This window comes from Camelus bactrianus, chromosome 19 (genome assembly GCF_048773025.1).
Source record: "Camelus bactrianus isolate YW-2024 breed Bactrian camel chromosome 19, ASM4877302v1, whole genome shotgun sequence".
In the NCBI taxonomy this organism is placed as follows: Eukaryota; Metazoa; Chordata; class Mammalia; order Artiodactyla; family Camelidae; genus Camelus; species Camelus bactrianus.
This window is the reverse complement of record NC_133557.1, coordinates 35,823,108-35,850,443: the sequence shown is the minus strand read 5'-3', so window position 1 is coordinate 35,850,443 and position 27,336 is coordinate 35,823,108. Positions and strand designations below refer to the sequence as shown.

The following is a 27,336-nucleotide window of genomic DNA, read 5'->3' as shown; positions in this document are numbered from 1 at the left end:
CCCTTTTCTCAGTCCCCTAAGACACAAAGACAAATCTGTCTACAGACAGCAAAGGGGTTTGCATCCTAAACGACAGTTAAGACTAAGGAGGTAAGAACAGAAAAAAAACACAGCACGGCAAACCTGCTACAGATCACAGGCAGCAGGTGACAGGAAGCCCTGTGGACACTTCACACCCACGGGGTGAGCGCCACCACAGGTCAAGTGCAGGCCCACTGGGCTCTGCAGAACCCCCACCCCGCGGTGTCACAAAAACGGAGGGCACACAACCATCGCTGTCATCCTGGCAGTAAAGGAGAAGCAGCCTCCTTGAACCGGGGAAAGCCACCCCCTCCCCATGCAAGCCGACACGAGGGGCCCTTTCGCACCAAGGACACAAAGAAGCTGAGGCAGTGGGATGACGGATGACAGATGCATCAAATGTATCCCGGGGCCACCTGGAGTCTCCATCTGGGGACTCGGACTCATAGGTAAAAACAGAATTAACGGGGTGGCGGGGTTTTGGGGGATGGCAGCTCAGGTGAGTCTGTGCTGGGACCACTTGGGGTCTCAGTCTGCTTAGGGTCTGGACGCAAACACTAGAACTGGGAGGGGAGATGACACCCAGCGTGCGCGCGCGAGCACCACCCGGGTCCGGCCCACCCGGCGGGAACCCGGGGTCCGTCCGCACGCGAGGGCGGCCGGACAAGCCCGGGGTCGCGGCGCCAGGGCCGCGGGAGAGGGAGAGGCGCCCCGGCCCGGCCCGGCCCGGCCCGCAGGTGCCCACCCCGCGCCGCCGCGCGCCTCACCCAGCAGCGCCCGCAGGTGCTTCAGGCGGGTCAGCACGTCCTTCTTGGGGTCCAGCACCTTCTGGGTGGACTTCTTCACATCCCCGTGGCTCCTTCGGGAGAACATCCCGCCGCGGGCAGCCGGGCCCCGCCGGCGGGGCAGGGGGCGCCTGCGCGCGCGAGTCAGCGCATACGGTCGGGCAGGCGCGTGTCGCGCGGGCCGCTCGCCGCCCCCCGGCCGGCCGCCGCCGTCTCCTCAGCCGAGGCTCCAGGGACGAGGGCGGGCCGGCGCGACGAGGGGCGGGGCAGGAAGGCGGTGTCGACGCGGAGCCCGCCGCCCCGCCTCGCGGGGGCGCGCCCGGGGCGCCGAGCCAGCGCCGCGAATCACAAAGACGCGCACCCCACGCACACGCCCTACTACAAGTCCCGGGGTGCACCGCGACGTGCCCTCCAATCAGGCTGGCGAGCCTGCGGCGCGCGCGGAGTCAGTGGGCCTGCCCCGAGCACGTCTCCACCCCAACTCCGCCGTGCGCCGCGAGTGCTTCTGGGGAATGTAGTTCTCCCGGAGGCGAGGCGCTGCGACCTCACTGCCAGGGTTTCCAGCGAATGGGCAGCGTCCGCCAGCCCCCAGCCCAGAAGGCCCGGGCGTCCGTACCTTCACTCTTTGGTCTGTGAGCCCACCCTCTAGTGCCAGGGGAACCGCCGAAACAGCTCTGTAAGACAAGCCTGTAGGCTTTTAAGATGTAACGCATTTTAAGATTTGATTGTAGATACCCACCAGGTAGTGAGGTAGCCAGTGGAAAGCCCCTCGGCCATACTCAAATCGGAGCTCCGATCTCACACCGAAATGAACGGCTGTGGCGGCGGGGCAGGGCATGCCTAGGCTCCGGGTGAGCAGGCCGGCCAATCCCCGCTTTCCTGGACCCCGTCCCCACTTGGGGTGTGAGTGCCGCCCTTGGAGGCTCCTCCAGGTCTTGCGACTTACTCTGCAGAAAGCGCACGTTCGTCCTCTGGGTTGTGCAAGGCCACCTAGCAAGACAGCAGCAGAACCAGAAACAGAACCTGAGGGACCTGACTCTCAGGCTGGCATGCTTTTTAGGGCTAGGCGCCTGTAACCTGGGGCAAGACTTTGAGACGGAAGATGGTCTGGAGATATCTTACAAGAGATCTGTAGGGTAATTTACTGGCATCTGGATCCTTTGATGCTCCAAATTTTCACAACATTTTAGCAAGCACTTAAGCTTGCTGTTTAAAATCATGTGGTTTACATCAGATTGGGACAAACAACTGTCTTCTCAGGCAGCTGAACCGTAGTTTGGGGGAAGAGCCAGAGATTAACCCAGCCTTGTATCCTCATCACTGAGCACAGTTTGGCCTCAAAGTATTCAATACATTTCGTTAAATAAAACGGGATAAGAAGCTAAAATATCCCTACATACGTAATCCAGGCGTGCAAAAAAAAAAAAAAATCTAGTTGTTAGAGCCTCTCTCTGTTTTTCAAGTTGTCAAATAGCATTGATAGAATTGGGATATATTCATACAAAGGAATATTACTCAGCAATAAAAAGGAGCAGGCTGCCAATAATCCCAATGATGTGGATGAATCTCAGACCCAGAGAGGGAAACCCCACACTCAGGACCTGCTATTACTCTTTGTTACAGAAACTTAGCCTGTTTCTGGCTACAGATAGTAAGTCACAGTATTCACTGCATCATTCCTTTAGAAGAAGATATCTTTCATTACACTGACTGAAAAAATACAATGCGCTTGTCTTAGGGAATTCAATTTTTCTATCACAAAGCAACCTGTCATCACAGTTAAATATTAGTTGAGCACCTACTGTATGCACGGCATGAGTCTAAACCTTGGGGATAAAAAGCTGTATAAGATACAGCCTCTTGGCCTCCAAAGCTTCCAATTTAATTGAGAGGCAGAGCAACTCAATAAATGAAGAGATAAACAACAGTGTTCAGTGAACACATGACACTTGTTAAAACTTGCTAGTACCAGAAACAGACATCCATGCGTACAGACTCATCTCATCCGTCATATCCAGCCTTTGCTTTCCAATGAAACTATAGAACTTTAGGTCTTCTCTAAAAAAGCAGGAAGCATAAGTTATTATTTTGATGCTCTTGCACCCACTCGTATACTCCAAGTGAAGTACAAATAAATAAAAATGGTTCTTATTTTCTGTTGCTCTGTAAAACTATTCCTGCTAGCCTGTGAACTCCTGGAGGACATCACCTGCTTTGCAATTAATTCTCTATCCCTGGAAGTTCAGAGTGCCAAGGAAATCCGGAGTTTAAATCGAGAGTTGAAAACTTACAATGCAAATTTAAACTACCCTGAGATGCCATTTGGGTTGGCAAACAAAAAACAAAAAAAAGCAAGTGTTGACTGGACACACTCTGGCAAAGCTATAGAAAAACATAGCTGGTAGGAATGTGAAATAGTACAACTCTATGGGGGGACCTTGGCAAAATTATGTGTTATTTGCCCAGAAATCCTACTTCTAAGTATCTACTGTGAGGATGTACCTCCACGAATATAAAACCACATGTGGAGGGTTATTCCTTCCAGCATTATCTGTAACAGCCAGTGCAGTAGGCTGAACAGCTGTATCCATGTCCTAAGCCCTGGAACCTGTGATGGTGACATTTTCTGGGAAAAAGATCTTTGCACGTGTCATCAAGTTAGGGCTCTCAAGATAAAATCATCTTGGGTTATCTGGGTTGGCCGTAAATCTAATGTCTTTATAAGAGACACAAGAGGACAGGGCACACAAACAGACAAAAGCCAGGCGAAAACAGAGGCAGACACTGGAGTCACGCAGTCACCAGAAGCTGGAAGAAGCAAGGATTCTCCCCAGGGTCTTCCAGTGGGAGCCTGACCCTGAGCTTGATTTCAGACTTCTGGACTCCAGGACTGTAAGAAAAATAAATTTTTGTTGCTTTAAGCCACCTCGTTGGTGGTTATTTGTTACAGGGGCCCCAGAAAATGAATACAGCCAGATACTGGGGAGAGCCCAGTGTGACTGTTTAGTGGGATCTGACTGGATACGGTGCATACACATCTAAAAGTGGCCAACTGAATCCAGTCCATCCGCGTAACGCGCTGCTATGCAGGACTAGGCAACCGTAAGAAACCATGAGAAGTCCTACATTCTCACGTTACTTAGTCTCCCAGATAGATTGGTAAGAATAAAAGCAACGGGCAGAACATAAAATACATATTTATTTGCTTATTTTTTCAAACAGAAACTTGGAAGGATACATTTAAAAATAACATTAATACATACCTAACTGGGATGGAGGACAGGGTGGAACAGATAAGAGATGTCAAAAGTTCCTCTTTGAGTATATCTTTCTATAGACCCAAACTGTATGTATATATAGTTTTGACTTTTGAGCCCTTTAAAAATTTTACATATTCAAAAATTAAAGAAAAAACTTGATAATTGAGAATAAACAAATACACAGAATAAACAAATGATCCCAACCATGTATCTAGTTGGTAACATAACTATATATAGAAGGTCATTATTGCAAATGACTGTTTAAAGACAATATTCTGATTGTATCTCCATAGATGTATATTTTCTAAGGGCAAAAAGATCTGCAGAAAAATATTAATTGCTATTAGGACTAAGATTTTCAGTGTAAGAGAAAGGAGACGCACAAATATCAAAATCAAAGAAATTAAGGGAAAACTCAGTAAAATTAAATTTTACCTGGAAATATCGATTTGAACTCATGGTTTAAAAATACACACATGGATCCAGGCTCATTCTTTTCCACACAGGTATGCAGTAGTCCCTGTGATATTTATTAAAAGATCTTCCTTTCCACCCTGGATTAGCTTGGTACCTTACCCACAGGTGTGTGTCTGTCTGCGTCTGGACTCCCTGTCCTGCTCCATTGATCTGCTTGTTTAACCTCAAACCACTGCCTCTCTGTCTTGACCACTAAAGCTTTATCTTAAGTCTTGATTTCAGGTAGTGTGTATTCTCATTGCTCAAGATTCTTTTGCCTATTTAGGTATCTTCTAGTTCCATAAAAACTTTAGAATCAGCTTATCTATTTATTATTTTTTTAATCTGTTGTGTTTCCTAGTTCTTCTAATCTCTGAAAGGGCTCAGAAGCAATGGCAGGCAGTGCAGTGAGCACACCCAGCACCCAGATCTTGGTTTCTAACTATCATTCCCCACCCAGAGTAATCAGGGTTCTCTGGAGAAACAGCTGATTCCATGCCTGGAGCAGGAAAATATAGAGTGAATATAAGGATGTGCTCAAAGACCAATGGAAAGTCCCAATAACGTAGGAGGCAGCTAGAAGGGGCTTCTTATGGCCAAATGTGGGGTAATTTGATCATCAAAAGGAATAATGACTGTTATTGGTTATAACACTTCGAATAAATAAAAATTCAGGAAACTATGATATTCAAAAACAATTTTTTTTAATGTAGTATGTGAGTGTTTCAAGTAGAAAACGTTCCTTGCACGTTTGATGATTTCTGGCAGACTTAAAAAATTGGGAACTTCAGGTAGCTAAGACTCTAGCTCAGTAACAAATGGGGAACCTGATGTGAACTGGTTTCAGGATCCTGAGCAGGGAGGATGCGGGACTCCAGGGGTCTCTAATTCCTCCCTTTGCCACTTACCGGAAAAGCATCCTGTTTGCCTGCTGACACCACGTTGGATTTGGTCGTTCTGGAAGACAGTGACCAAGTGGTCACGAGGAAGTTCGCAAAATGAGATGAGAGACCAAGAAGGCCCAGAACACGTATCCACACTCACCAGGTCCTGATGTCACCTGCCGAAGAATTTTCTTTCTTTCTTTTCTTTTGGAGCAGGGGGAGGGTATATACCATTTATGTAAATTCCAACCAACAGACACTTATGAAACAACTGCTCTAGCTGACTAGCTAAACTGTGATGACCATAGTTTGGCGCTTTCCCATTCTTTTCCATTGTACCGAAAACTGGTCTTTCCAGGACCTATGTGAAAACTGCCACTCCTGTCACCACTGACGTGAAACGTTTATTGGGCAATTTTCATCATCGCCAGGCTGTGCTCAGCATGGAGCCAGGGTCAGCATTCAATCAAGATGTGCTGAGTGAACGAACTCATTCCCTCACTCCTTCATTATTAGCCCCGCCACCGTAATTTGGGGTTGTTGTTCAGGGCGACGGTTTTGATTTAATTACAGAGTGTGCAACCATATTTTAAAACTCAACACCTCTTTTCTCAGAAATCTTTCTACATGATGCCTCAGGATCCCCCATCTTCTTTTTTTCTTGAACTATAATTGACACTCCGGTGTACAACATAGTGATGCGATGTTTTTACGCATTATGAAGTGATCACCATGGTAAGGCTAGTTACCATACAGTTATTACAGTATTAGTGACTATATTCTCTAGGATGCATATTAATCTCCTCCTCTTAAACAGATTATTCATTGTTTATGAAACCATAGTTTAGCTCTCCCCTCGACCCTGACTCCCTCCACCTACTCCTAAAAGGGCGTTGCTACCAGCAACAAACGAGAAATGCCCCTAGGCTTTCCCTGCCTAACTTTGACCACATTTTGCCCCACAACTCAGCCATTGCTACCAGAGACGATTCGTTTTCCTTCTTAACTTCCATAGCTGGAATCATTCCAGACACTTAGACCTGCCAGCTCTGTGGTTTCCAGATACCCTACATGTTAATGTATTTTATTTCCAAATTTGTCATTCATCAGAATTTTTCATTTTGGAAGGATTTTTTTTTCCCACGTTGACTAAAATATCTTGTGCCTGCATGTTAATCCTGATTGTCATGAATATTATGTTAATTTTGATATCTGGAAAAATTCAACTTTGAGCCACAGATATTCCTGTCTGGTAGGTTCATTGCACCTGCCCTTGGGCGTAAGACGCTCTAGTCTGTCAGGCACCCTGTGGGTGTCCTTGTGGATGTTACTGCCACGAAGAGCAGCCCCAGGCTGCCTGTTTTTGTTGCTCATGGGACTCTTGGCATTCTTATTTTCTGTTAGAGAAAAAAAGCTACAAACTAATACATTCAAGTGTTTTCCCTGTATCAGCTTTCACCTTGAGATGCCCCCGAGAACCTATGCCTACCGAAAATTCCCAAGAAAGAAGGGATGACGACCCTTTATAAGAAGGAAACGCAAAACCCAACGCTCAAGAAACAGGAAACCCAATTCATTGTTTCCCAGATGATGTGTTACTGTGTCCCCTGAAACGATGTATTATTTTCTCCTCCAGAAGAATTCTATTAGTTTCTTTTCTAATAGCAAACTGTTAGTTTCTTTTCTTTCCAAATATCTGTTAAGCAAGGAGATTTAATACTGAACTTTAAACTTGACTATAAATCACTTTATATGAGAATTTCAATTCAGAAAAGACTCAAAAACTTTTGGAAACTGTACCACCTATTTTGACATGCCTGATGGGTGCCTGATAGCAAAGTAATGCCCGAAGGGAGAGAAACCTAACCGTTCCTCTAAATTTATTCAAGCAGACGTGTTCGGAGCTGTGCCTTCCAACCACGACGTCGTCTACTTTGGATATATTTTCATTTCTTTTATCATCAAAACAGTAATAACATTTCAGTATTAAATCGTGGATATACGTCAACATTAGAGAAAAATAAGCACATGAGGAGGTACTGTGAGAACATCTATAAGTAAAAAAAAATACCTTTGAATGACAATGTGAAAAAATCAAGAATCATGGACACCATCTAAATAGTAAATACGATTTGAATAAAAGATGATGCACAAAGGCTACCGAGACAAAGTTACAGAAGGTCAGAAGCCAGCAAAGGTGTGCTCATGGCCTCACACCTGCCCCCAGTGTACAAAGGGCTGCCACTGGGCTTCATGTTAGACCAGGTATATCTCTTAATTTAGAACTGGGTGTTAGATTTTCTAAAAATGAATGCAGATTTTGGAATGTCAACAAAAACTATTCATTCAAAATGGAGAAATTCACCGTACTGTTTGCTTTCCTTGCAAATTCCTGTAATTTTCTAGAAAATAAAAAGAACCTCAAAATAATTATTGGGAGAACATAATCATTCTTGGGAAACACAACGTAAGAATACAAATTCTTTTCCTAATCTACATATGAACATAAGTCTTCAATTTAACTATTTTTAACTGGTCTTGCAGACAGGATTCTTAGTTGCAAACAACAAAAATTGACTGGCTATTTAAGCAAAAGACAATTCTTTCAAAGCATATTAGCTGTCAAAATCAATGGGGGGTTGGAAAACCAGGCTTAGGAGATAACTAGAGAATTAGATCCTGATGCAGCACGGGGGCCTGCAAGGGTCCTAGAGCAGAGCACGCGAGGCAGGGCAGCATGCTGTGGTTTCCATGACAATGAGGGCCCTCCCTCACCCCTTTGGTTCTCAAGCTCAAAGTCTCCAGAACATCCAACTGCATAAGCGTTAGTCAGAGGCCCCTTCGTGTGGCCACCCCTGAGGCTCCTCTGGGTCAGGAAATCTGAAGTGGCAGCACTGTTTGTGAGTAGGAGGTGGGCACTACCTCCCCGGAAGATGCAGGAGAGGACCTCTCTCCCCGAGAAGCAACGGAGTGCTTTGCTGGAGGAAGAGATGCTGGGTGCTGAGTAGCTAAAGTAACCTCAGCAGCGATAAATCAGCGCGCCTTCCACAGAGCAGCAGAGAGGCCGGGGTCATCAGTACCCACAACGCTGTTGACGTGAATGAACGCGTGCCCAGGACATGGCAGTAGCCTCTTACAGGGCTGACCTAGAATTAAATCTAGTGCTTCCCTAAGATGGTCAGAAAACATAGTTGACTGCTGTCGATACATCTTTATGGAAGAATTGCATTTGATCATTTTTCCCCCAAAAATTTTAACTAGGGAACACCTCAGGTCACTTACACATAGGACATGTGTGAATTATGCAATTATTAAAATCCTCTTCAGGGAACAACTGAAAAGCATTGAATCATTTTGTTGCTTTTGTTTAACCAAAATTGAAGAATTCAAATGCCTCAGAGAACATGACTGAGGACTTCTCCTGAGGTTTTCAAAACACCTGGCTTCAGGAGTTTCACAGTGACAGCAGCCTTCTTCATATGTCTATGTTTACCTTCTCTGGTCTGAGCGGAAGTACCCGCCATGTGCCACATTGGTATTTATCAAGTCTTGTTGGCCTTCTTGGTAATCTTTTCAATTCAGTCAGGTGACTTAACACAGTCTCTCCCTGTGCTGGTTTCATGCCCGGCGATGCAGTTATAAAGATGATGAGGGCCCAGCCTCAACCCCCAGACAAGTCACAGGCTGACAGAGGAGACAGACGCCTAACTAGATCAGAGTCATTCGTGCCTGTGACACATGCAAGGCACTGTGGGAGACAGCAGAAAGGACTGGGCAGAGGCAACGAGGGGAGGGCTCAGAGAAGGCTTCCTGGAGGAGGTGACACTTGAACTTGGAAAGGAGCTGAACACGCCCCAGGCCAGGCTAGGAGGTAAGATGCAAGGGGCCGTGTGATATCACCAGAAGCAGTTTGGTTCTGTGTGGTCGTTACCCAGATCGGTGCTGTGGTGGTACTCAGCATACTACAGGGGTTGCAGACGTGTGTGTGTGAGTGTTCTTGTAGCCCGTGAAAACAGCAGGGCCAAATGAGAGTGAAGGGTGGCGATGCCAAAATGAGACAGAACAAGTGAGCTTCTTCCAGATCTGTGGCAGGCAGGAGGGGATGATAGAAAAGGCAAGTGTTCTGAGTCCCCGTCCTTTCCCCTCATTAGCTATGTAATCTTAAGTGGGTGACTTAATTTTCCTCATCTAGAAAATGGAGACAAATCTGCACTGGGCTCTTGATTCTAAGGAGTAAATGAACATAAAAAGAATTGGGCACAAGGCCTGGTACCCAAATGTTCAGTATATATCATTTTGTTTCTCTCTTCTCTCCCACTCCCGGAAGATGCAAACAAGGAGATTCCTGCTTGCTAAGATCGCCCATTTGTGCGCACGTTTCATTTCTGATACATTGAAGAGGAGGGGTTTACGCAGCTGCGGTTTTCTGTGGTTTCCCGTAGTTTACGCTGGACGCCATTGAAGCGATGTCCCAGAAGCTTTTACACCCCACTTTTATTGTGTGCACTCCTTAGTAAGGGGGGGGCGTTTTCACTGATGCCCCCGTCGCACCAGGAGAAATATCTGCATCTTTTTGGACCTTAAGTGATGCTGGAAATTTCTAATCCAAAGGCTCCTGGACCTAAATGTGTAACTCAGCAGTTTGTCCCCGGGTGTATTTTACTTCCTCTGGTGACCATAAGACCAACCCTGTGAAAATTTATGGGTCTTTGCCAAGTTAAAGTAATAATTCACATTCTTATAAATCAGATTAATAATTTAAGCTATCCTAATCATAAAAGCAGCAAAGTAACACCTCTAAAGACTAAAACGTGTGCCTTTAACCTCTCCAAAACATACCAAATGACATTTTTCTCCATCACTTAAATGTTCATTGTTAAAATCAAAATAATAGACCTCTTTCCTTGAGCCTCTTCATAATCCTAGCCTTTTCTCATTCATTCATTCATTCATTCATTCATTCATTCATTCATATTTGCTCATTTATTCAGCAAACGTTTACTGAGTTTCTTTCTGCCAGGCACTTGTTCTAGTCACTGAATAAATAGAGACAAAACAGATAGAGTTGTTGTTCCTAAGGAGCTCATTATGCAAAAGAAATGTGAAGTGGTTTTTATTGCCAACTTCCAGAGAATATTGAGAAAAGTCCCTCATTTTCATTGCAAACCTTTGTGTAATTCTGTCTCACTCCACATATGATGAAAGATTGTGACTTTCTGCCCGAAGGCCCTTCCTCACTGTGGGAGCCCACGTGGTCTGTGCATGGGGCCAGGTGAACGCACCAGAGAGTTGGTGGTCTTGGAAGCAGCCGTCTACAGTGACAGACAGGGAGCTGATGGATAAAGATCCCAGCTCCCTCACCTTGCGAGTGGAATAACTCAGGAATGTTGCGGTCACCTGCCTGATAATGGACCCCATCAGGGCTACCCTCTCTACCCCGTCCCATGGCCTCACTCCCACCACAGTGTCTCCTGGGATCCCCTCCCACATCCACTACTTGCTCTCAGATCTGTTTCAACCCAAGAGAGCACTGAGTCTCACAAGAGAACACAGTCAAAATAATAAACTGAAAGCGTTCACAGACCAATACCTGGAATCCACAGTATTTCTTTGCCAGCGCTGAATTCAGCAAAGTAGGAACCAATACAGTAAGTTAAATGAAAATGAATTAAGTTGATGAAATTCAAACAAGACAAATCTCAGGGCTTCTAGCTGGATGACAGATAGACAGATAGAAGACAGACAGATGGCGAAGGCTGGCTCCAGCCATCTACACGACCAATCAGTCTAGACCTAGCCTGGGGCAGAGTCAGGCAAACTGCCCACTTGGGGACGGAGGCTCCAGCCTTTACCACCCAACCCTGAGGAACTCCATGAAACCTGATTGATAGAAAGACTGCGTCACCTCTGGCTCCTCCTGCAACTTGCTGTGCTTTCTCAGTGCTATGCTTCTTAGATTTGTTCTCAGTGTTGCGATAGGTACTTTTGTTTTAACCGCTTCCTAGCAGTCCGAGGGCACGAACGCCGCACAGCGCACTGGTCCATTCTCCTGCAGGTGGGTGTTCAGACTGCTCTAACGTGTCGTGATTGCAGCCCGTGCTGTGGCAACGGTCCCGCCTGTGCCCAGCCCCAGTGCGTGTGTGTGTGTGTGTGTGTGTGTGCACGTGTGTGTGTGTGTGTGCATGTGTGTGTGCGCATGCAGGGCTGCTAGGCTAGGTCCGCGGGAAGCGGGCTTGCTGGGTGGAAGACCCCAGACCCACAGCAGTGGTCCCCTGCGGCGGTGGGCGCAGTGAGAGGGGGTCCTTAAGAGGCGTGTGCATGTTCAGCGGTGCTGGTCTCATCACTCCTGCACTTCTTGGTGCATCTGAAATACACTGCTCATAATTTTAAAATACACGAATCTACTCCGGTTTTGAACTGACCCAGAGACCGCTCTTCCCTGGCTTTCCTTTGTTGCCTCTACTTGTTAAACTTCCCCCCAAGCACACGAATTACTGGAATTACTGATGTCCCCAGGAAGCATGTACTAAAGAAATGGACCGTCAGTTCTGTGCTAAACAATCAATAGGGGGAAAAAAAAGGAATTATTTCATCGGTGACTAATAGAAAGTTTTTCTCTGACTTAAAGTTTTTCCTTCTTCCCCTAACTTAAGAAAAAGAATCTATTTGTAGAATATTGACTTAGGGAAACAGCCCTCACCTCTTGGGGAATTCCAGGATCTGCTTTCCCCGTCAGCTCTGAGAGCCAGCAGCTCTGGGAGGAGAGCCATGTAGGTCACTTCAGGCTTTCATCCTTTGTTAATTCAAGTCAATAAAAAGAGTCAGCCAGGAAGGTGACTCAGGGTTTGGCCTGCTCTGGCGTCCTTGATTAAGATAATAGCAGGTTGATTTGGCATATTTCGTTCCTTTTCACCACCGTATTCTTGCCAGAAATGAGATAAAATGGCCATCAGTTCCTTTCCCACCTCCCATCCATTGATTTTGGTCAAAAAATTTTTTTTCACCAGATTGATGTGATTGCACACGAGACATCTGAATTAGGTAGCCCAGGTTTTCTCTCACTTCCTCACCAAAAATTCCATCCATGGAGCTATCGTTCAAAAATAGAAAGTGAGCACAAAGACAACGGGAGTTTCCATCAGGAGGAACCGGGGCTGTGACTCAGCTGTTTGCGGGCGCTGAGCACCTCATCAGGGCGCAGCCACTCAGACGCTGCGTGGAGGTGACACCGTGGGTAAGGAAACTTTCCTCTTTTTGAGTGTTCCCTGTAGTTTAGAGACCTCAGCATCTTTTAAAATATTAATGAGACCTCAAGGCACTTCTAGGCTAGCAGCTGTCAGGGCATCAACAGTTTATCTCAACTAGTCAATAGAAATAGTACTTTGAAAACACTTATGGAGAAAATTCATAGAGCATCTGATCTGCATGATGCACTGTGACTGGTTTTTTACTGCACTATTTTCAAACTATCTCGTTTAATCCACACAATGTCTTTGTGAGGTAGAGATGACTATTATCCCCTTTGTACAGGTGCAGGGCCCAAGGTACAGAGAGGCTCAGTAACCCACCTAAAGCTGCACAGCTGGTAATGCTGGAGCCAGGCTTGGAACCCAGGCTGCCTGCTCTTCCCCTTGTGCTCTTGGTTCCTTTCCCACGCCGAGGCTCAGTGGAGCTGGATAACTTGCAAACGGTCACACAGCTGTCAAAGGATGGGGCCAAGGTTTTAATCCAGGTCATCATCTTGTGAAGCCTGAGATACTAGTTATAACCTTTCTGCAAAAAAAAAAAAAAAAAAAAATGGAGATCAAGGTCCTTCTTTGGTTTATTGTCAATTTATACAAGAATCTCATTTCTCCCAATTACCAAGCCACCTCTGAAACACTAGCCAACAGTTTCAAATGATAATGGATGCTGTGTATATGAAGGCCACACCCCTGGAAGCAGACATAGGGACCAAAAACAGGCAGAAGATCTAAACAGACATTTCTCCAAAGAAGACATACTGTATCATCACTGTATCATCTGTATCATCTGTATGAAGACATACAGATGGCCAGTGGGCACATGAGAAGATGCTCAATATTGCTAACTATCAGAGAAATGCAAATCAAAATTGCAGTGATGTATCACTTCACACAGATCAGAATGGCCATTGTCAAAAAGTCCATAAATAGTAAATGCTGGAGAGGGCGTGGAGAAAAGGGAACCCTCCTGCACTGTTGGTGGGAATGTAAATTGGTTCAGCCACTATGGAGGACAGTCTGGAGATTTCTTTAAAAACTGAAAATAGGGTTACCATATGATCTGGCAATCCCATTCCTGAGCATATATCTGGAAAAGATGTAAAGTCTAATTTGAAAAGACACATGCACCCCAATGTTCACAGCAGCACTATTTACAATAGCCAAGACACAGACGCAACCTAAATGTCCCTTGACAGATGACTAGATAAAGATTTGGTGTGTAAAGATACACACACACGCACACACACACACACACACACACATATATACATACACATATTGGAGTGTTACTCAGCCATAAAAAGAATTTGCAGCAACATAGATGAACCTAGAGATGGTCATACTAAGTGAAGTAGGTCAGACAAAGATAAACATCATATGATATCACTTACATGTGGAATCTAAAAAAAACTGATACAAATGAATTTATTTACAAAACAGAAATAGACGCAGGCATAGAAAGCAAACTTACGGTTACCCGTAGGGTGGGGAGGGTAAATTAGGAGTTTGGGATTAGCAGATACAAACTACTGCATATTAAATAGATAAACAACAAGGTCCTACTGTGTAGCACAGGGAACTATATTCAAGATCATGTAATAAGCCATAATGGAAAAGAATCTGAAAAAGAATATAATTACATGCATAAAACTGAGTCACTTTGCTGTACACTGGAGACCATCACAACATTGTAAAACAACTGTACTTTGATAAAAAAAATTATTTTTAAAAGGAGGAGAAAGAAATTTGTTATTTCACACAACCAAGAAGTCAGGTGTGGAGTTGGCCTCGGGGTTCAAGGTTCATGCTGACTGGCCCCCCCAACTCTGCTCCACCCACCCTCTCCTCCAGGACCCTCGCAGCCCCCGCCCCCCACTTCCCACAGGATGAGGCTCAGTCAGGAGCTCCCACGAAAGCCCTGTGCTGACCCTCACCGAGCAGCACCCCCGTCACTGCAGCTGGGGGACGGAGGAACACCAAGCCACCTGTGAAAGGATGAGGGATGAGAGCTCCCCAAAGAAACTGGGGGCTGTCAGGTGACGTACGATGAACAACCGTGGAGGGGAGTCGGATACCCACAGAGGCCACTGCAGGTCAGAACCACATGACAGAGGGGAGTCCAGCCCCTCAGGAACCACCTCGATGCCACCCCGCGCTCAGCGCTGCACCACAGAGATAAATGCACCGATATCAGCTGATGACCTCCGGTGATGGGTTGGAGACCTGTTGGTGTGAGGAATGTTTTCCATTTTATTCTCTTGCTGAAATGTGGAAAACCTGCCAGAGACGCGTAGCAAACATGGGATCGCTGTGCCTGATGCTTCCCGTTACACAAAGACGTCCTCACCCCATTCCGGGAAGGGCAGCACCTGTGTCCGACAGCTGCCCGGTGACCAGGGGCTCCCTCCTGCCCCCAGCCTCCCAGCAGCCCTAGAACTGAGCATGCCCTGCGGAAAGGAGGCTGCTGAAGCGACATTTGATGGCCTGCCGAGAGTTTTCACACACTCAGAGAATCCCCCGGCCAAAGCCTTGGGCCCTCTCTGCTCACCCAAGAGGCAAACAAGCCCTTCCACAGCCCCGTGGGAGTTTTTAAAGAAACATTTAAGCCTTCTGAAACACTTTTTTGGTCATTCATTTTCCAACATCTTATTTTTAAATTTTTAAACTTTTTAATTAAAGTCCTGAGTGAAATGACTTGATTTTAGACCTTGGGGGAAAAATTGCCAATAACCTGTTTCAGTTTTTGATTTGTGAAACCAAAGGTTTTGAAGATTGATTCACGGAAAGAGAAGGGTGACAAGAGACAGACAGAGGCGAAGACAGAGGATGCAGACAGAGGATGGCGTTGGGAGGCAGTTGAGTGATCAGACCTGGAGTGTAACGCAGGCTTCTTGGCTCAATCACTTAGTGGTTGTAGGATTAAAATTTGAGGCGAATTCCCTTTCTGAGCCCAAGTTTCCTCAAAAGTAACACGGGGGTGGTGACCATGAAGGGTGGCTCCGGGTGCCGGGGTGGGGGATGCCTTCAGTGGCCTGGGCTGCAGCGGGGGGTCAAGGCATAATCCTTCCTGTAGGTGGAGGTCTTGCCGTTGCTATGGTTACCCCCCCCCCCCGTGTTAGCTGCAGACCGGCCTCTGGTCCTCCCATTCTGAGCTTATCCTCCCGAAAAGTCACTCTTCTGCCAGTAAAGGAAATGGCCTGGAGCCCTCTTCTCAGACATTGTCGGGACAGAGGAACCAGTGCTCACTGTGTGTTTACTCAAGCGAGGGGGTTCAAACCGCCTGCTCTAGTGGCCGCTGGGAAGGGCTGCAGCTCTGTGGGCTGGGCGTCTGTGAGGCTGCCGGCCGGGATGAATAATCAAACTCCTGCCAACACAGAGTGCCCTGGGCCCTCCTCCAAGCAGCCTCCCGTTTTCTCTATCACGCTTGTCCCCTCTGACCCCCTCAAATGGCCGCATCTGTGCTGTGCTTTCGCCAGGAGCTCGAGTTTTAAGGCTTCCACGCTGCCCTTTCCCACGCGGGCAGGTTCTCAGTAGCAGCTCCCCCGAGGCACCCCCCTGCAGACCTGGCCGAGAGAGGCTGGAGCGGGTCCCAGGCGCTGAGGGAGGCCAGCTCCTGTCCTAGCAGACTGCAGAAAGAGCCACTCCAGCCAGCATACAAAGCAGAGGGCCAGCAAGTGCCCTTTTGCATACTGACACCCTCCTGGCAGGAGAGCCCGCGGAAAACTCGGTCTAATTGCATAACATCCTGCTCCCGGAGGGCCAGGACTCCTGGGTGGAGGGCTGCTCTAAGGCAAGCAAAAAGCACCCTGAAAGTGTGCTGGGACTGGAGAGAGACCAGTGCAAACCCGAGTGTGTTCAGAAGAGGCTGTGAAGTGTCCCCCACTCTGCCCATCAGCGGTGGCATAAGACATTTGTTCAAGACGTTGGGATTGTAAGGGGACTGGCCCCAGCGTGGACATCCACGGCTCACCCCACTGGCGCTCCAGTGGGATCGCACCCTTTAACGCGCAGCAGGGCTTGGGGGTGCGGAGAAGAGGGTCATAGGGTCCGACCTTATCCTGAGCCCCCACCTGGGAGCCAGGGAAGACCGCTAACTCCTAATTCTGCCAACTTGACTGTTTCACTGTCTTGTGAAGCGAAGCTGTCTTTCCCATTTCTGTCTCTTCGGCTTCTGTCCCAGAATCTTTTGCAAAATGGCTTTTTGGACGTTTAGGAGGACAATATAGGGTCCTTGGGGATGGGGTCCTCTCATGCCTCCTGGGGCCATGGCCCTTGGTGCCCCTGGTTCTTGAACCCTCACTGGCCTTTGGGCGGCAATCTGTGGCTGGGGCTCTCGGGGTCCTTGTCCTTACAGATTTGTCTTATGTTTTTGATGACTTCTCTCTGTTCTTCACCCTCTTTTACCTTCACTCCCTAAACAGAAGGCAGGTATTGCTCAAGGTCCAGCCTGAGCTTTTCACTCTCTTCCTGCAGAGTGAATTCACCCACATCCAAAGTGAGTGGGAAAAAGTACTCAAGCCCCTTTCAGCGCCGAACGGTAGACGCCCCGACACCCCCGCTGGGGTGCACAGGGGGCGTCAGCCATCGTCCTCTGGCTGGTCAGCATTGCTTTCTCTCTCCCTGACACAGACCCGCAAACCAGGCCGCGTCCCTCAGATGCCTCAGCACCCACCTGGCTTCGGCAGAGGTGTTACCTCCCCGACTGAGCCGGCACCCAGGGAGTGAACTCCGAGCCCTCAGCGCATCAGCCCAGGAGGGGCCTGGGAAAACTGCATCTCAGGGCTGCTACCCCGCAGTGACTCAGCTGAGACCCGGACACAAGCATGTGATGCAAATTGTTCCTTTGGGAGGTGCTGCCAGGAAACACTGGTGGGGAGTGAGGAAGTAAACAGGGAAAGGGGAGGCCACGAAGGCTCGCGTTAGCAAGCAAACTGCCGCTGCGGGCAACGGGCTTAATCCCAGCTCCCCCCTCCCGCCCCCAGACCTGGGGGGCTGAAACACCGTGCGGGAGGGCGGCAGAGGGAGCGGATCGGTGCGGAGGGCGCTGGGAGAACGTCCCTGCTCTTAGACGGTGTACAAGGGCGTCTTCAGGAGTCAGCGCTGTGATGCGTTCCTTCAGGAGATCCAAGGGAGAGAGAGAGAATATACTGGAAAATCCTGATATCAGCGAGGAGGAAAGGAAGGAAGCGTCTGCTGATTGAAAGCTTGAAGTTGACGGAGGTCCTTTAGGTGCAGGTTGCAATTTGAGAGAACGGGACTAAGAACGACAGGTACCTAAATCCCACCAGGCAGGGAGAGAGCCAAGCAGGGGCAGCGCCTACGCTCCAAGTCAGAAGGAGCCGGAGTGGAGGCTCCGCCCAGATGTCCTGGGTTGCAGCTGCCTGTGAGGCGGGAAGGGAGCAGGAGGGTGGCCACGCCCCAGGGCTCAGGTCCAGGGTTATCAGAGGGTGTTCGAATGGACGTTGTGAGGCCTTCAGCCTGTTCCTCCACCTGTGACTTACGGCTGGGATCCATGGCTTCAAATTCATTTGCGGCTGAGTGATGTGAATCCTACCTGGGAGATCCCTTGGTACTGTAACCATATCCCTCTGACCTAGGGAGCAGAACGGTTTCTGCTGGATGATGGAGGTCAGGTGTGCAATAAGGGAGCCCAGTGGAGAGCTCGGGAGAATAAAGGCAAGAGCTGGAATCTCAGGGCTCCCTGTACCACCCCTGACCGCCGCCTTCCTGCTCTGCCATTTCACCCTTGACTCGTGATGGTGAGGAGTAAACCCAGGGAGGTCCAGGACTGTAGGTGGGCACCACATCTGCACCGGTACAGAAGGGGCTCACCCTGTAACGTGGCCTCCCCTAACTTCTCACCCCACCTCTTGGCCTTTCTGGATGTTCCCCCCAGGGTACCAAGTGTCACCTGACACCCACTCTGTGTCATCCTCCCTCCCGACCCAACCTTCCTTTCCCATGCCCCTCTTTGTGACAACAGCTCCAAAATGTTCAAAATCCAGACAAGTCACTTTCCCTCTATCCTCTCTCCTCCCCTTCTTCACTGAAACTTCCATGAGAGACCATCTCTTCTGCCTTTGACACCTCCTGAGTCACCCCTTCAGCACCCAGCCGCCTGGACGAGGAAGCCATTCCTGTCTAAGTGCTCTTTCCTTCACTCTGGTCTCTCCCTGTCTGCTGCTGCCTGCCCACTGATGTCAACCATTTCAACCCTCCTGCCCCCCAGCAGCCTCCCATTATCCGTCTCATTAGTCCACGTGTTGGATCTTTAATTTCTCATATCTGAGACGTCACTGCCCCATGCACTTCCCCCTTCAAATGGACTCATAGCCACCTTTTTTCCATCATTTCCATCGCAGTCCCCTTACTCCTAGCCCTCATTCTGCAGGAACCCAGCAACCCCTGGCCTCGATTTCAGTCCCTCTGCTCTCCCCTACATTCCTCCACGGCACTAATCTTGCTTCAGCATCACTTCACCAGGCCACACCTCTGCTCCAGAATGCACAGTGGCTCACCACTTCTTACCACATCAGATCTAAGCTTCTTTGCCTGTCTGTCATCATCTGACCCTACTCCCTCATTTTCCCACCCCATCCCTTCCTTTCTCCTGTTCCAAGCCAAGCCTCCTCCACCCTCTCTGTTCTGTAAACTTCCTATGCTTGGTCCTAAGGCACAGTTTTGCTCAGACTTTTCCTCTTCTGTTCAGTCAAAACCTGTGTGACTTGTTAAGGTCTCTGGGAACTTTCATGGCCATTTATCCACTCCAGTCCCATGTTCTATTGATGTTAGATCCAGCGTGTTGGGGGCAGCAGATCAGATTCTACAGGGGCAAGTTGGGACCAAGAGTCCAGGAAACCCCACGGAGGCAGCTGGACATTAGGGCCCTAAATACAGGCCTGTGAGGGAACCCATCACACCAAGGATAGTTCTGTGGGGTTGGGTGCAGGAGCTAGTGTCAAGCCTGGGAAGTGAGTCTGTGACAGAAGACTTCAATCCCCAGAAAGACGCAGGCATCTGAGTTTGAAATGCATTCAGAAGTCATAGTTTCAGTTCACTCTAGGGAAGGACAGGTGGGAAGAAGAGGAAATCAGGAGGCTGGTGGCATAAGGGTGGCAGGGATGATTCTGGAAGGCACAACACAAAGTTCTTGGCTTCTCCATGTGCATCTTGTGCATTGGCTTGAGCTCTGTGGTACAGTCTCTAACAAAATTCTTTCCCTGGCCTTTTGCACCTGTCACTCTGCCACTGACAAGTGGCATTTATTTCTCCTCTCCTTACATCTGGGCTGACCTCGTGACTGCTTTGGTCAACGGACTGTGATGGCAGGTGGTGTTTTGGGACTTCAGTCCTGAACCTTAAAAAGCTTGGCAACTTCCGCTTCCTTCATGGAACACGGTCGCCATGCTGTGAGAAGCCCAAGCCGCATGGAGGAGAGCCGGGATACTCAGGCACCAGCCCAGCTTAGCCCCAGTAACAGCCAGCATCAACCCCCAGCCACGTGAGTTCTCCACTGTGGATATCCAGTTCAGAACAGCCCCCACATCATCAACTAGGACCCCAGCCAATATCACATGGAGAAGAACCACCCAGCTGAGCCCAAGCAAACCCGCAGAATTGGAAAGATGATGTGATAGTTGTTTCTAAGGTACTAAGTTTGGGAGTGCTTTTCCTGCCATATGTAAGCAAAACAGACTCAGTAAATTTCTCGGCTTCTCTAATGAGTACTTTCCTTAGCCAACATGCAGGACTCCTAATACACTGAGACTCCAGAAGGCAAGGTGCCTGGAACGCCCTCAGTGACTGGGTTCATGTTGATAATTCTCTTTCCTTCGCGATGTAGCCCAGATCATCTCATCTATTTGTTGGTTATATTCCACTTAGTGTTTTATTTTAAATTATGTGTAGTATTTCTATAATTATTTTTATTGACAAATCTCATGTACTCCAAAAACAAGCCCGTATTTGTATCTTTTTTCCGCCCCCGTTGCTTATTGCAAAGTAAACATGCAACATACATTGCTGAATTGAAAGTTCATTTCCAAATACTCCTTCATGCAGATAGGATTGTCTTTCAAATCTAGCTCAAGTGGCCAAGAGACAATATTTGCCTTAATTCAGTCTTACGTGTAATAGGTTAATCATCGAATGTTTCCTTAAAAGATAAAACACAAAACTGCAAATACATACTCAAAATAATAAATATTTGTCAAGATAAAAGAAAACAGGAGTGGAAGTGGATAACAGCCAGTGACCTGTGTGTCAGAACTTGGTTCAGAGAGGAATCAGAGACACGCTGTAATGCCAGCGTGTTTATTAATAAAAGCTTCAGACACTGAATGTATTTTTCAGTGCTGTGGTTATATCTTTTGCTCGCATGCCTCATGGTGGGGTTCAAGTTTGAAATGAGGCCGTGCACAACACAAATGAGGCCATCAGGTTTCCACGGGTCTGTCTGAGGCCATCGACATCCCCTGGAGCACAGCCTTTCCCGGAATCAATTATGAATTAGAGGGTTATCATACTGTCGATATGGGAGTGTTAGGATTTTTGACCGGGCAGGATAAGGACTGAGACAGAAGGAGCAATAGTCAACTTAATCTAAATACTCAGCAGCTGCTTAGGAGATAGGGGATAATCCGGTTCTGCTACAGTAAAAATCAGCATACTTTTGAGCTTATGAATTACAAGTAGGGATGGCTGAACCTGCTTGGTCAAAAACCTGCCAAATCTTTAAGCCCAAACCTAATGCTTTGCTGGGGACCTTCTCTCCTCCCCATGAGGATTACGGTATTGCTTCTGAAGGCCCCAAAGTGTTAGAAAATCAAAGCTAATATCTATCTCAGCATTTAAGGGGACCTTGGATTAAAGACAAATGGAGATTTATGCAACATTAAGGGAACCTCAGACAGATCCTTGTGCAGCCTGGAAAAAGTGACTGGAGTATACAGAGGCCCACGCCCGGGGTTCTGTAGCCAGAGAATTCCACTGGTGGAACGAGGGTCCCAGACAGCGTAAGAGAGGTTGGACCAGGTGGCAGAGGCTTGTGCAGGTCGTGTGTATGCTGCGGGTCAACAACAAGCTTCTGGAAACCAGCGTTGCCTTCCTGGGTGAGCAGGTTAGCCACCCACTCTGCTCAGCCTGTTTCCACATTTGTAAGCACAGAAAATGATGATAGTTGTCTGTCTGCTTACCTCACAGGGTGCTATAAAGCTCGCTTGAGATGATGTATGATAGATCGTGCTGGAAACAAGGTCTGAAACACGGTAAAAATGTGAGTTTCAGGGATGATATCGACATTGAGAGGCATTAACAAAAAGGGACACGTGGAACCAGCTTGCAAATCAGATGAATAAATGAACGTGTGATTGACATCACGGTGAGTGAGTAGTAATGTGAGTCGTGGAAATTTGCACATGATTTTAAAGGAAACTGGATTGGTAAACTTTATCTTCTGGACAATTGGAAAAGCTTTTTTTGAGAATTGGAGTTTGGGGGCCTAAAAGGAAGGGAGGAAGGGCAGATGAATGGGTGAAAGGGAGGGAGGGAGGGCAGGTCAAATCAGCTAGAGTGAGGAGACATTTCAAGCACTGCGCACCAAGGTCAGGACAAGAGGGTGGGGAGACTCAAAGGACGGGCTGGGGAGGAGCAGCAGCAAGAGGCACCAGCTGGGAGCATCCAGGTGCCTTCATCCTTTATCTCACTCAAGCTTCATGAACCACCCTAAGAAGGAGGCGGTACCATCCCCACCTTATGGGGAACAAAACTGAGGCTCAGGGAGCCTTATCTGCTCAAGGCTACTCACTGGTACATAGAAAGTAGATAAAAACTCAGGTCTTTCTGAAGCCAGAACTTATGTTCTTTTTCCTGCGCCTTGGGTATCATATTTATAAAGTCATGTGAGGTCCCAAAAGTCCTAGTGGTGGGGGGGTTGGGGTCAGGTTGTGGGGTGAAGTGGGAAAAATATGGTCCAAGCAATGGGTAGAAAAAATTCTTCCTACCCTACGATCTTATTTTTGTTTTGAATGACCTAATTTTCTTCAAATTATTTTTTTAACCATTTTTAAAGTTGAAGTATGGTTAATATACAATGTTGTATTAGTTTCAGGTGTACAGCAAATTATTTTAATATACTCATCTTCTAAATCATAGAACTTACCCATGTTTTGTTTTGTTTTCTTTCTCTCTCTCTGCAAGCAAAAAGAAAGAGAAGAGAACTGCCTTCAGGCTAATCTGCCCTTTTAAACACACAAGGAACAGCGTCTTAGCCATCTCCTTCCCCACCCAAACCACCTCCTCTGGAAATAAACACATTGCCAACGCCAGAGCTGCTGAACGACCAGAATTACAGGACGATCAGCAGCAGGAAATGATATTGCAAATACAGCTGCGGGCGTGATGCCGGCCTTGTCCAATTCCTCTTACAAAACTTCCTCTTACAAATATCCTGTCATAGCTGTGCGGTGACACCATTCGCCAGAACATCTCATAAGGGACAAAATAGCGAGCCCCTGGCTCTCATTATAATTAATTGGCTATAATTGAAGCTTTGAACAATCGGGATCATGATGTAATTCCAACACAGGCTTCCTTTGATGAAATCTTCCCTGGGCTGCAGGAAATACCTCAGTGGGGAAGGATGCGTGTACCAGTCACACAAGATAGACCGAAATGACCAGTTCTAGTTTCTGCACCCATCTGCAGACTCTTCTGCTGCAGCCCTGTTCTAAGGAGAACTCAATTAAAAGCTGATTTCCATGAAAAATAAGCACAAATCTTTCAAGAAGCACGCAGTACATTATCACTCAGGATGTAAAGCCACACGTTCAGGATTGAGGGCTCACTCCCTGCGATTTCTTCAGATCTGGTGTTTGGGATCCTTGGTGACTATCAACACTGATTGCTCTTTTTTTTCCCCTCTCTGTTCTTTCCAACCGGAAGTCAGGTTGTGAAAATATTCTCACCTTTATAGGAGCGAGACTGCCTAGGTTTGCATCCCAGCTTGGCCACTCCGTTGCTGCTTTACTTGCAAGGTGATCTCACCTCTCTAAGTGGAAGTCTTCATCCCTAGAATGGGGACCATGGAGGTCTCTGAGCTCAAGCTATCCTTGAACTCTATGAAGACGTACAATCCGTGGATCCGACTGAGCCTTGCCGCCCCTCAACCCCACACGCCTCTCCTTTCCCCTTTCCCCTGTTTAATTCCGCAACCAGTCAGTGTCACCACTCCCTTGCACAGACCCTCAGCCTCCTTTTCCCTCCTTCTTTTCTCTTGGCAACACCATAACCCTGGTTCAGTCCAGTGCACCACCAACTTTGTGCTTGCAGCCAGGCCACTGAATGTGGCTGGACAGGAGCATAACCACACTAACTGGTCTCCCTTTAAATCCATGATTCTGAGCCTCGAGTGAGTTCCTAATGCTGCTCAGTTAGCCCACGCCCTGCCCAGCCCACTCACTCTCCCACGAAGAAAATGGAAGCAAGCAGGCAAGAAACTACCTGTGTTTATCCGGTGTTCATCCACTTTCCTGAATCCATGCCCTTCCCTTCTGTGACTGTGAGTGAACCATCCATGCTGCAGCTAAGCCGTCTGCTTCACCTGTGCAGGGAGACACGGACGCCAGACCCTCTTATCTCTGTGGAACTGGCTCCAGCAGTGTTCTCCTTCCTCTGTTCATCATCCATCTCCCCCTTTTTCTGGATCCTTCCCACCCACACATGTTCTCTCAGCTCCCATATCCACCAAAGCCCCCCCCCCGACCTCACTTTTCTCTCCAGCCACTGCCCCATTTCACAAACCCACATTTTAGCAAAACTCCTTGAACGAGTTGTCATTATCTGCCGTCTACAATACAATCCCAATTCTTTCTTAAACCCACTCCATTTCAGCCCTGGCCTCACCACCTTTCAAGGTTTCCCGTGCCTTTTACAGGCCCTCAGCCCAGCGGTCAGTTCTCAGCCATCCTCTTAGTTTGCCTACAGCGGCCTTTGACATGAGGGAGAACTTGCTTCTCTTTGAGAGTCTGTCTTCACTTGGTGTTCCCGTTACTAGTACAGTGTAACAGATTATCTCAAAATTTAATAACTGACAACAATGCACACAATTATTTTGCTCAGGAATCTGCAAACTGGACAGGGCTTGGTGCGGACAATTGGTTTCTATTTCACTCCGTATCAGCTGGGGACCCTCAGCGGCCAAGGGCTGGAATCGGCTGAGGTTCATTCTCTCACGTGCCTGGTGCCCGGGCGGGGAAGACACTGAGGGGCTGGTGCACTTGGGGTGCTCGGGAGCCTCTCTGTCTCTGTTTCTCTCTGTCTGTGGTCTCCCCAGCATCCCCAGTAGGGTAGCCAGTTTCTTTACATCCTTGGACCTTGTAAGTACCCCAAGAGAGGGGGCCAGGCAAAAACTGTATCCCCTTGCCTTTTACCATCGAGCCTTGGGAGTCAGTTTCATGCCCCACCTCCCAATAGAGCGGTTCAGCATCACGTTGTAACGGGAGGTAGTGCCGGGGCCTCTTTAAAAATGACGCTGCACCGCTCTTGGCTCCTAGGGCCCCACATGCTCCTGGGCTTCCTCCTGTCTCAGCGGTGCTCCTCCTCACCCAGGCCCTCTTGTTCCTCTGCATCGTCTCCACTCCTTAGACTTGGAGACCCCGGAGCTCTGTGCATGGATGTCTTTGTTTTTTTAGTTTCTTCTCTTTCTTGGTGATCTCGAAGAGTCTCATGGCTTTCCATATTAACTATATTCTAACAACTCAAATTAAAAATAAAAATTGTATTGAAGTGTAGTTGATTTACAATGTTGTGTTAATTTCAGCTGTTACAGCAAAGCGATTCAGCTATACACACATATATGTCCTTTTTCAGATTCTTTTCCATTCTAGGCTATTACAAGGTACTGAATATAGTTCCCTGTGCTGTACGGTAGGACCTTGTTGTTTACCTACTTTATATATAGTAGTGTGTGTCTGTTAATTTCAGCTCCTCAATTATCCCTCCCCCCTTCCCCCTTTGCTAACCGTAGTTTGTTTCCTATGTCTGTGAGTCTGTTTCCGGTTTGTAAATAAGTTCATTTGTATCTTTTTTTCTTTAGATTCCACATATAAGTGATATCATATGATATTGTCTTTCTCTGTCTGACTTACCGTGATGTGATGATCTCTAGGTCTACCCATGTTGCTGCAAATGGCATTATCTCATTCCTCTTATGCTGAGTAATAAATATCACATTGTATACATACACCATTTTTTATCCATTCATCAGTCAATGACTCAAACGTGTATGTCCAGACTGAACCTCTCCCATGTGTCTCTTCTTGGATGTCTAATTGGCATCTCAAACATAATGTATCAAAGACAGAACTCCAGATCCCCCCACCCCGATGTGCTCCTGCCCATGGCGCTCCCCACACGCTAATGGCAACCCCTTCACCAGGCGATCAGACTTCAAGCCCGACCTCCGACTGGCTGTCTTCTGTCACGCCCCACATTGACTTGTTAGCAAACTCTGTTGGCTTTGCCTTCAAAACACATCCAGAATCTGACAACTTTTTATGTCTTACATCTACTGTCCTGCTCCAAGCCACCTACGCTCCTAACTTTCTCTGGCTTGATGCTAGAACTCTTTGTTGCTGCTCTGCATTCTGCCATCATTTCTACAGTCAAGCTGAGAACAATGGAGAAAGCGTGACTGCACAGTGTGTATGTTTCATAACTGTTCTGGTGGCCTTGATGTGGGTTGCCTTTGCAGTCCCAAGCTGCCTCCAGGGGCTTGCAGCAAGGTGAACATCAGTGCGCCACACCTGGTGCCCTGAGGCTGACGTGGCTAGAGGCGGGTGGTCGAGGTTGTGTCCTGGGTGAGCAAAACCGGGACATTCTATTGCAGGGACTTTTAGCCAAATTCTGCACATGAGCCCATTTGGGAATCTGGTAGAAGGCACAGACACCCTCCCCACAAAAGGCAGGTACATCATAGGAGAAGGACTTGAGGAGATCCAGAGCGGGGATCTGGCAGCCGTTCCTGAATTCCTATAACCAAAGCCCGTGGGTGGAGACCCAGCTCCATCAAGACCAAGCCCTGGGGGCCACTTACTGAGTCAGTCATTCCCAGGCTTTGACGTCACTGTCACCCCATATTCATGGCCAGGTGTCAGAAACGGGGAACAAGAATGGTCCCCTGAATGATCAAGAACTCAGTCTTCAGAAAAATAGTTTGTAGTAGTGTTAATGACTCAGCTAACTAGTTTTGTTTTAATCCTTGAGCTGTGAGGGAAAAAGCAATATATTGAGGAGGATGGCCCTGGTTCTGTGTGCTGTCTTTAAGCGTGCTACATCTGTAATCTCCCGGATTTAACAGTTACTTGATTAGTTGATTATTTTAAGACATATTGACAAAAATAGAACCTGAATTATTTACACTAACACATCCAATTATTCCCCTGCTATTATTCCAGGATTTTAAAAGGAAGTACAAAAATAACAATTCTCTTTTGACATGAGAAATTACAAACAAGATTGTTGATTAAGATCTCCTGGGCTTACTGAAGCACAAATTGGCAGCCAGTCATCTGTCGTAAGGAATACTGTGAATCCAGGATCAGTCCTTATGAGTGAATGTTGAAGTATTTTTCACCATCACGTACGCAATTATGCACACGGAGTGAAACTGGGGCACAAGGTCTGGTTT

General features: G+C 47.6%; 1 protein-coding gene and 1 long non-coding RNA gene across 6 annotated transcripts in view; one reads left to right on the top strand and one right to left on the bottom strand.

The window, feature by feature from the left end:
• Window positions 1–1,051, bottom strand: part of RALGAPA2 (Ral GTPase activating protein catalytic subunit alpha 2) — a 265,479-nt gene extending 264,428 nt beyond the window's left edge. For all 4 annotated transcript variants that reach the window (XM_074347799.1, XM_074347798.1, XM_074347800.1 and 1 more), the window contains exon 1: window positions 789–1,051. In XM_074347799.1, coding sequence (XP_074203900.1) covers window positions 789–894 — 106 coding nt within the window. In that variant the 5' untranslated portion in view covers window positions 895–1,051. The remainder of the gene's footprint in view (window positions 1–788) is intronic.
• On the top strand, window positions 335–25,438 carry LOC123613663 (uncharacterized). 2 transcript variants are annotated; one of them, XR_012500762.1, is made up of 3 exons: window positions 335–470; window positions 21,852–22,029; window positions 22,848–25,438. It is a non-coding gene; the product is annotated as an uncharacterized LOC123613663 (long non-coding RNA). The 2 variants fall into 2 exon arrangements; XR_006721048.2 differs by lacking the exon at window positions 335–470 and adding an exon at window positions 16,947–17,920.
• The last annotated feature ends 1,898 nt before the right edge of the window (window positions 25,439–27,336 follow it).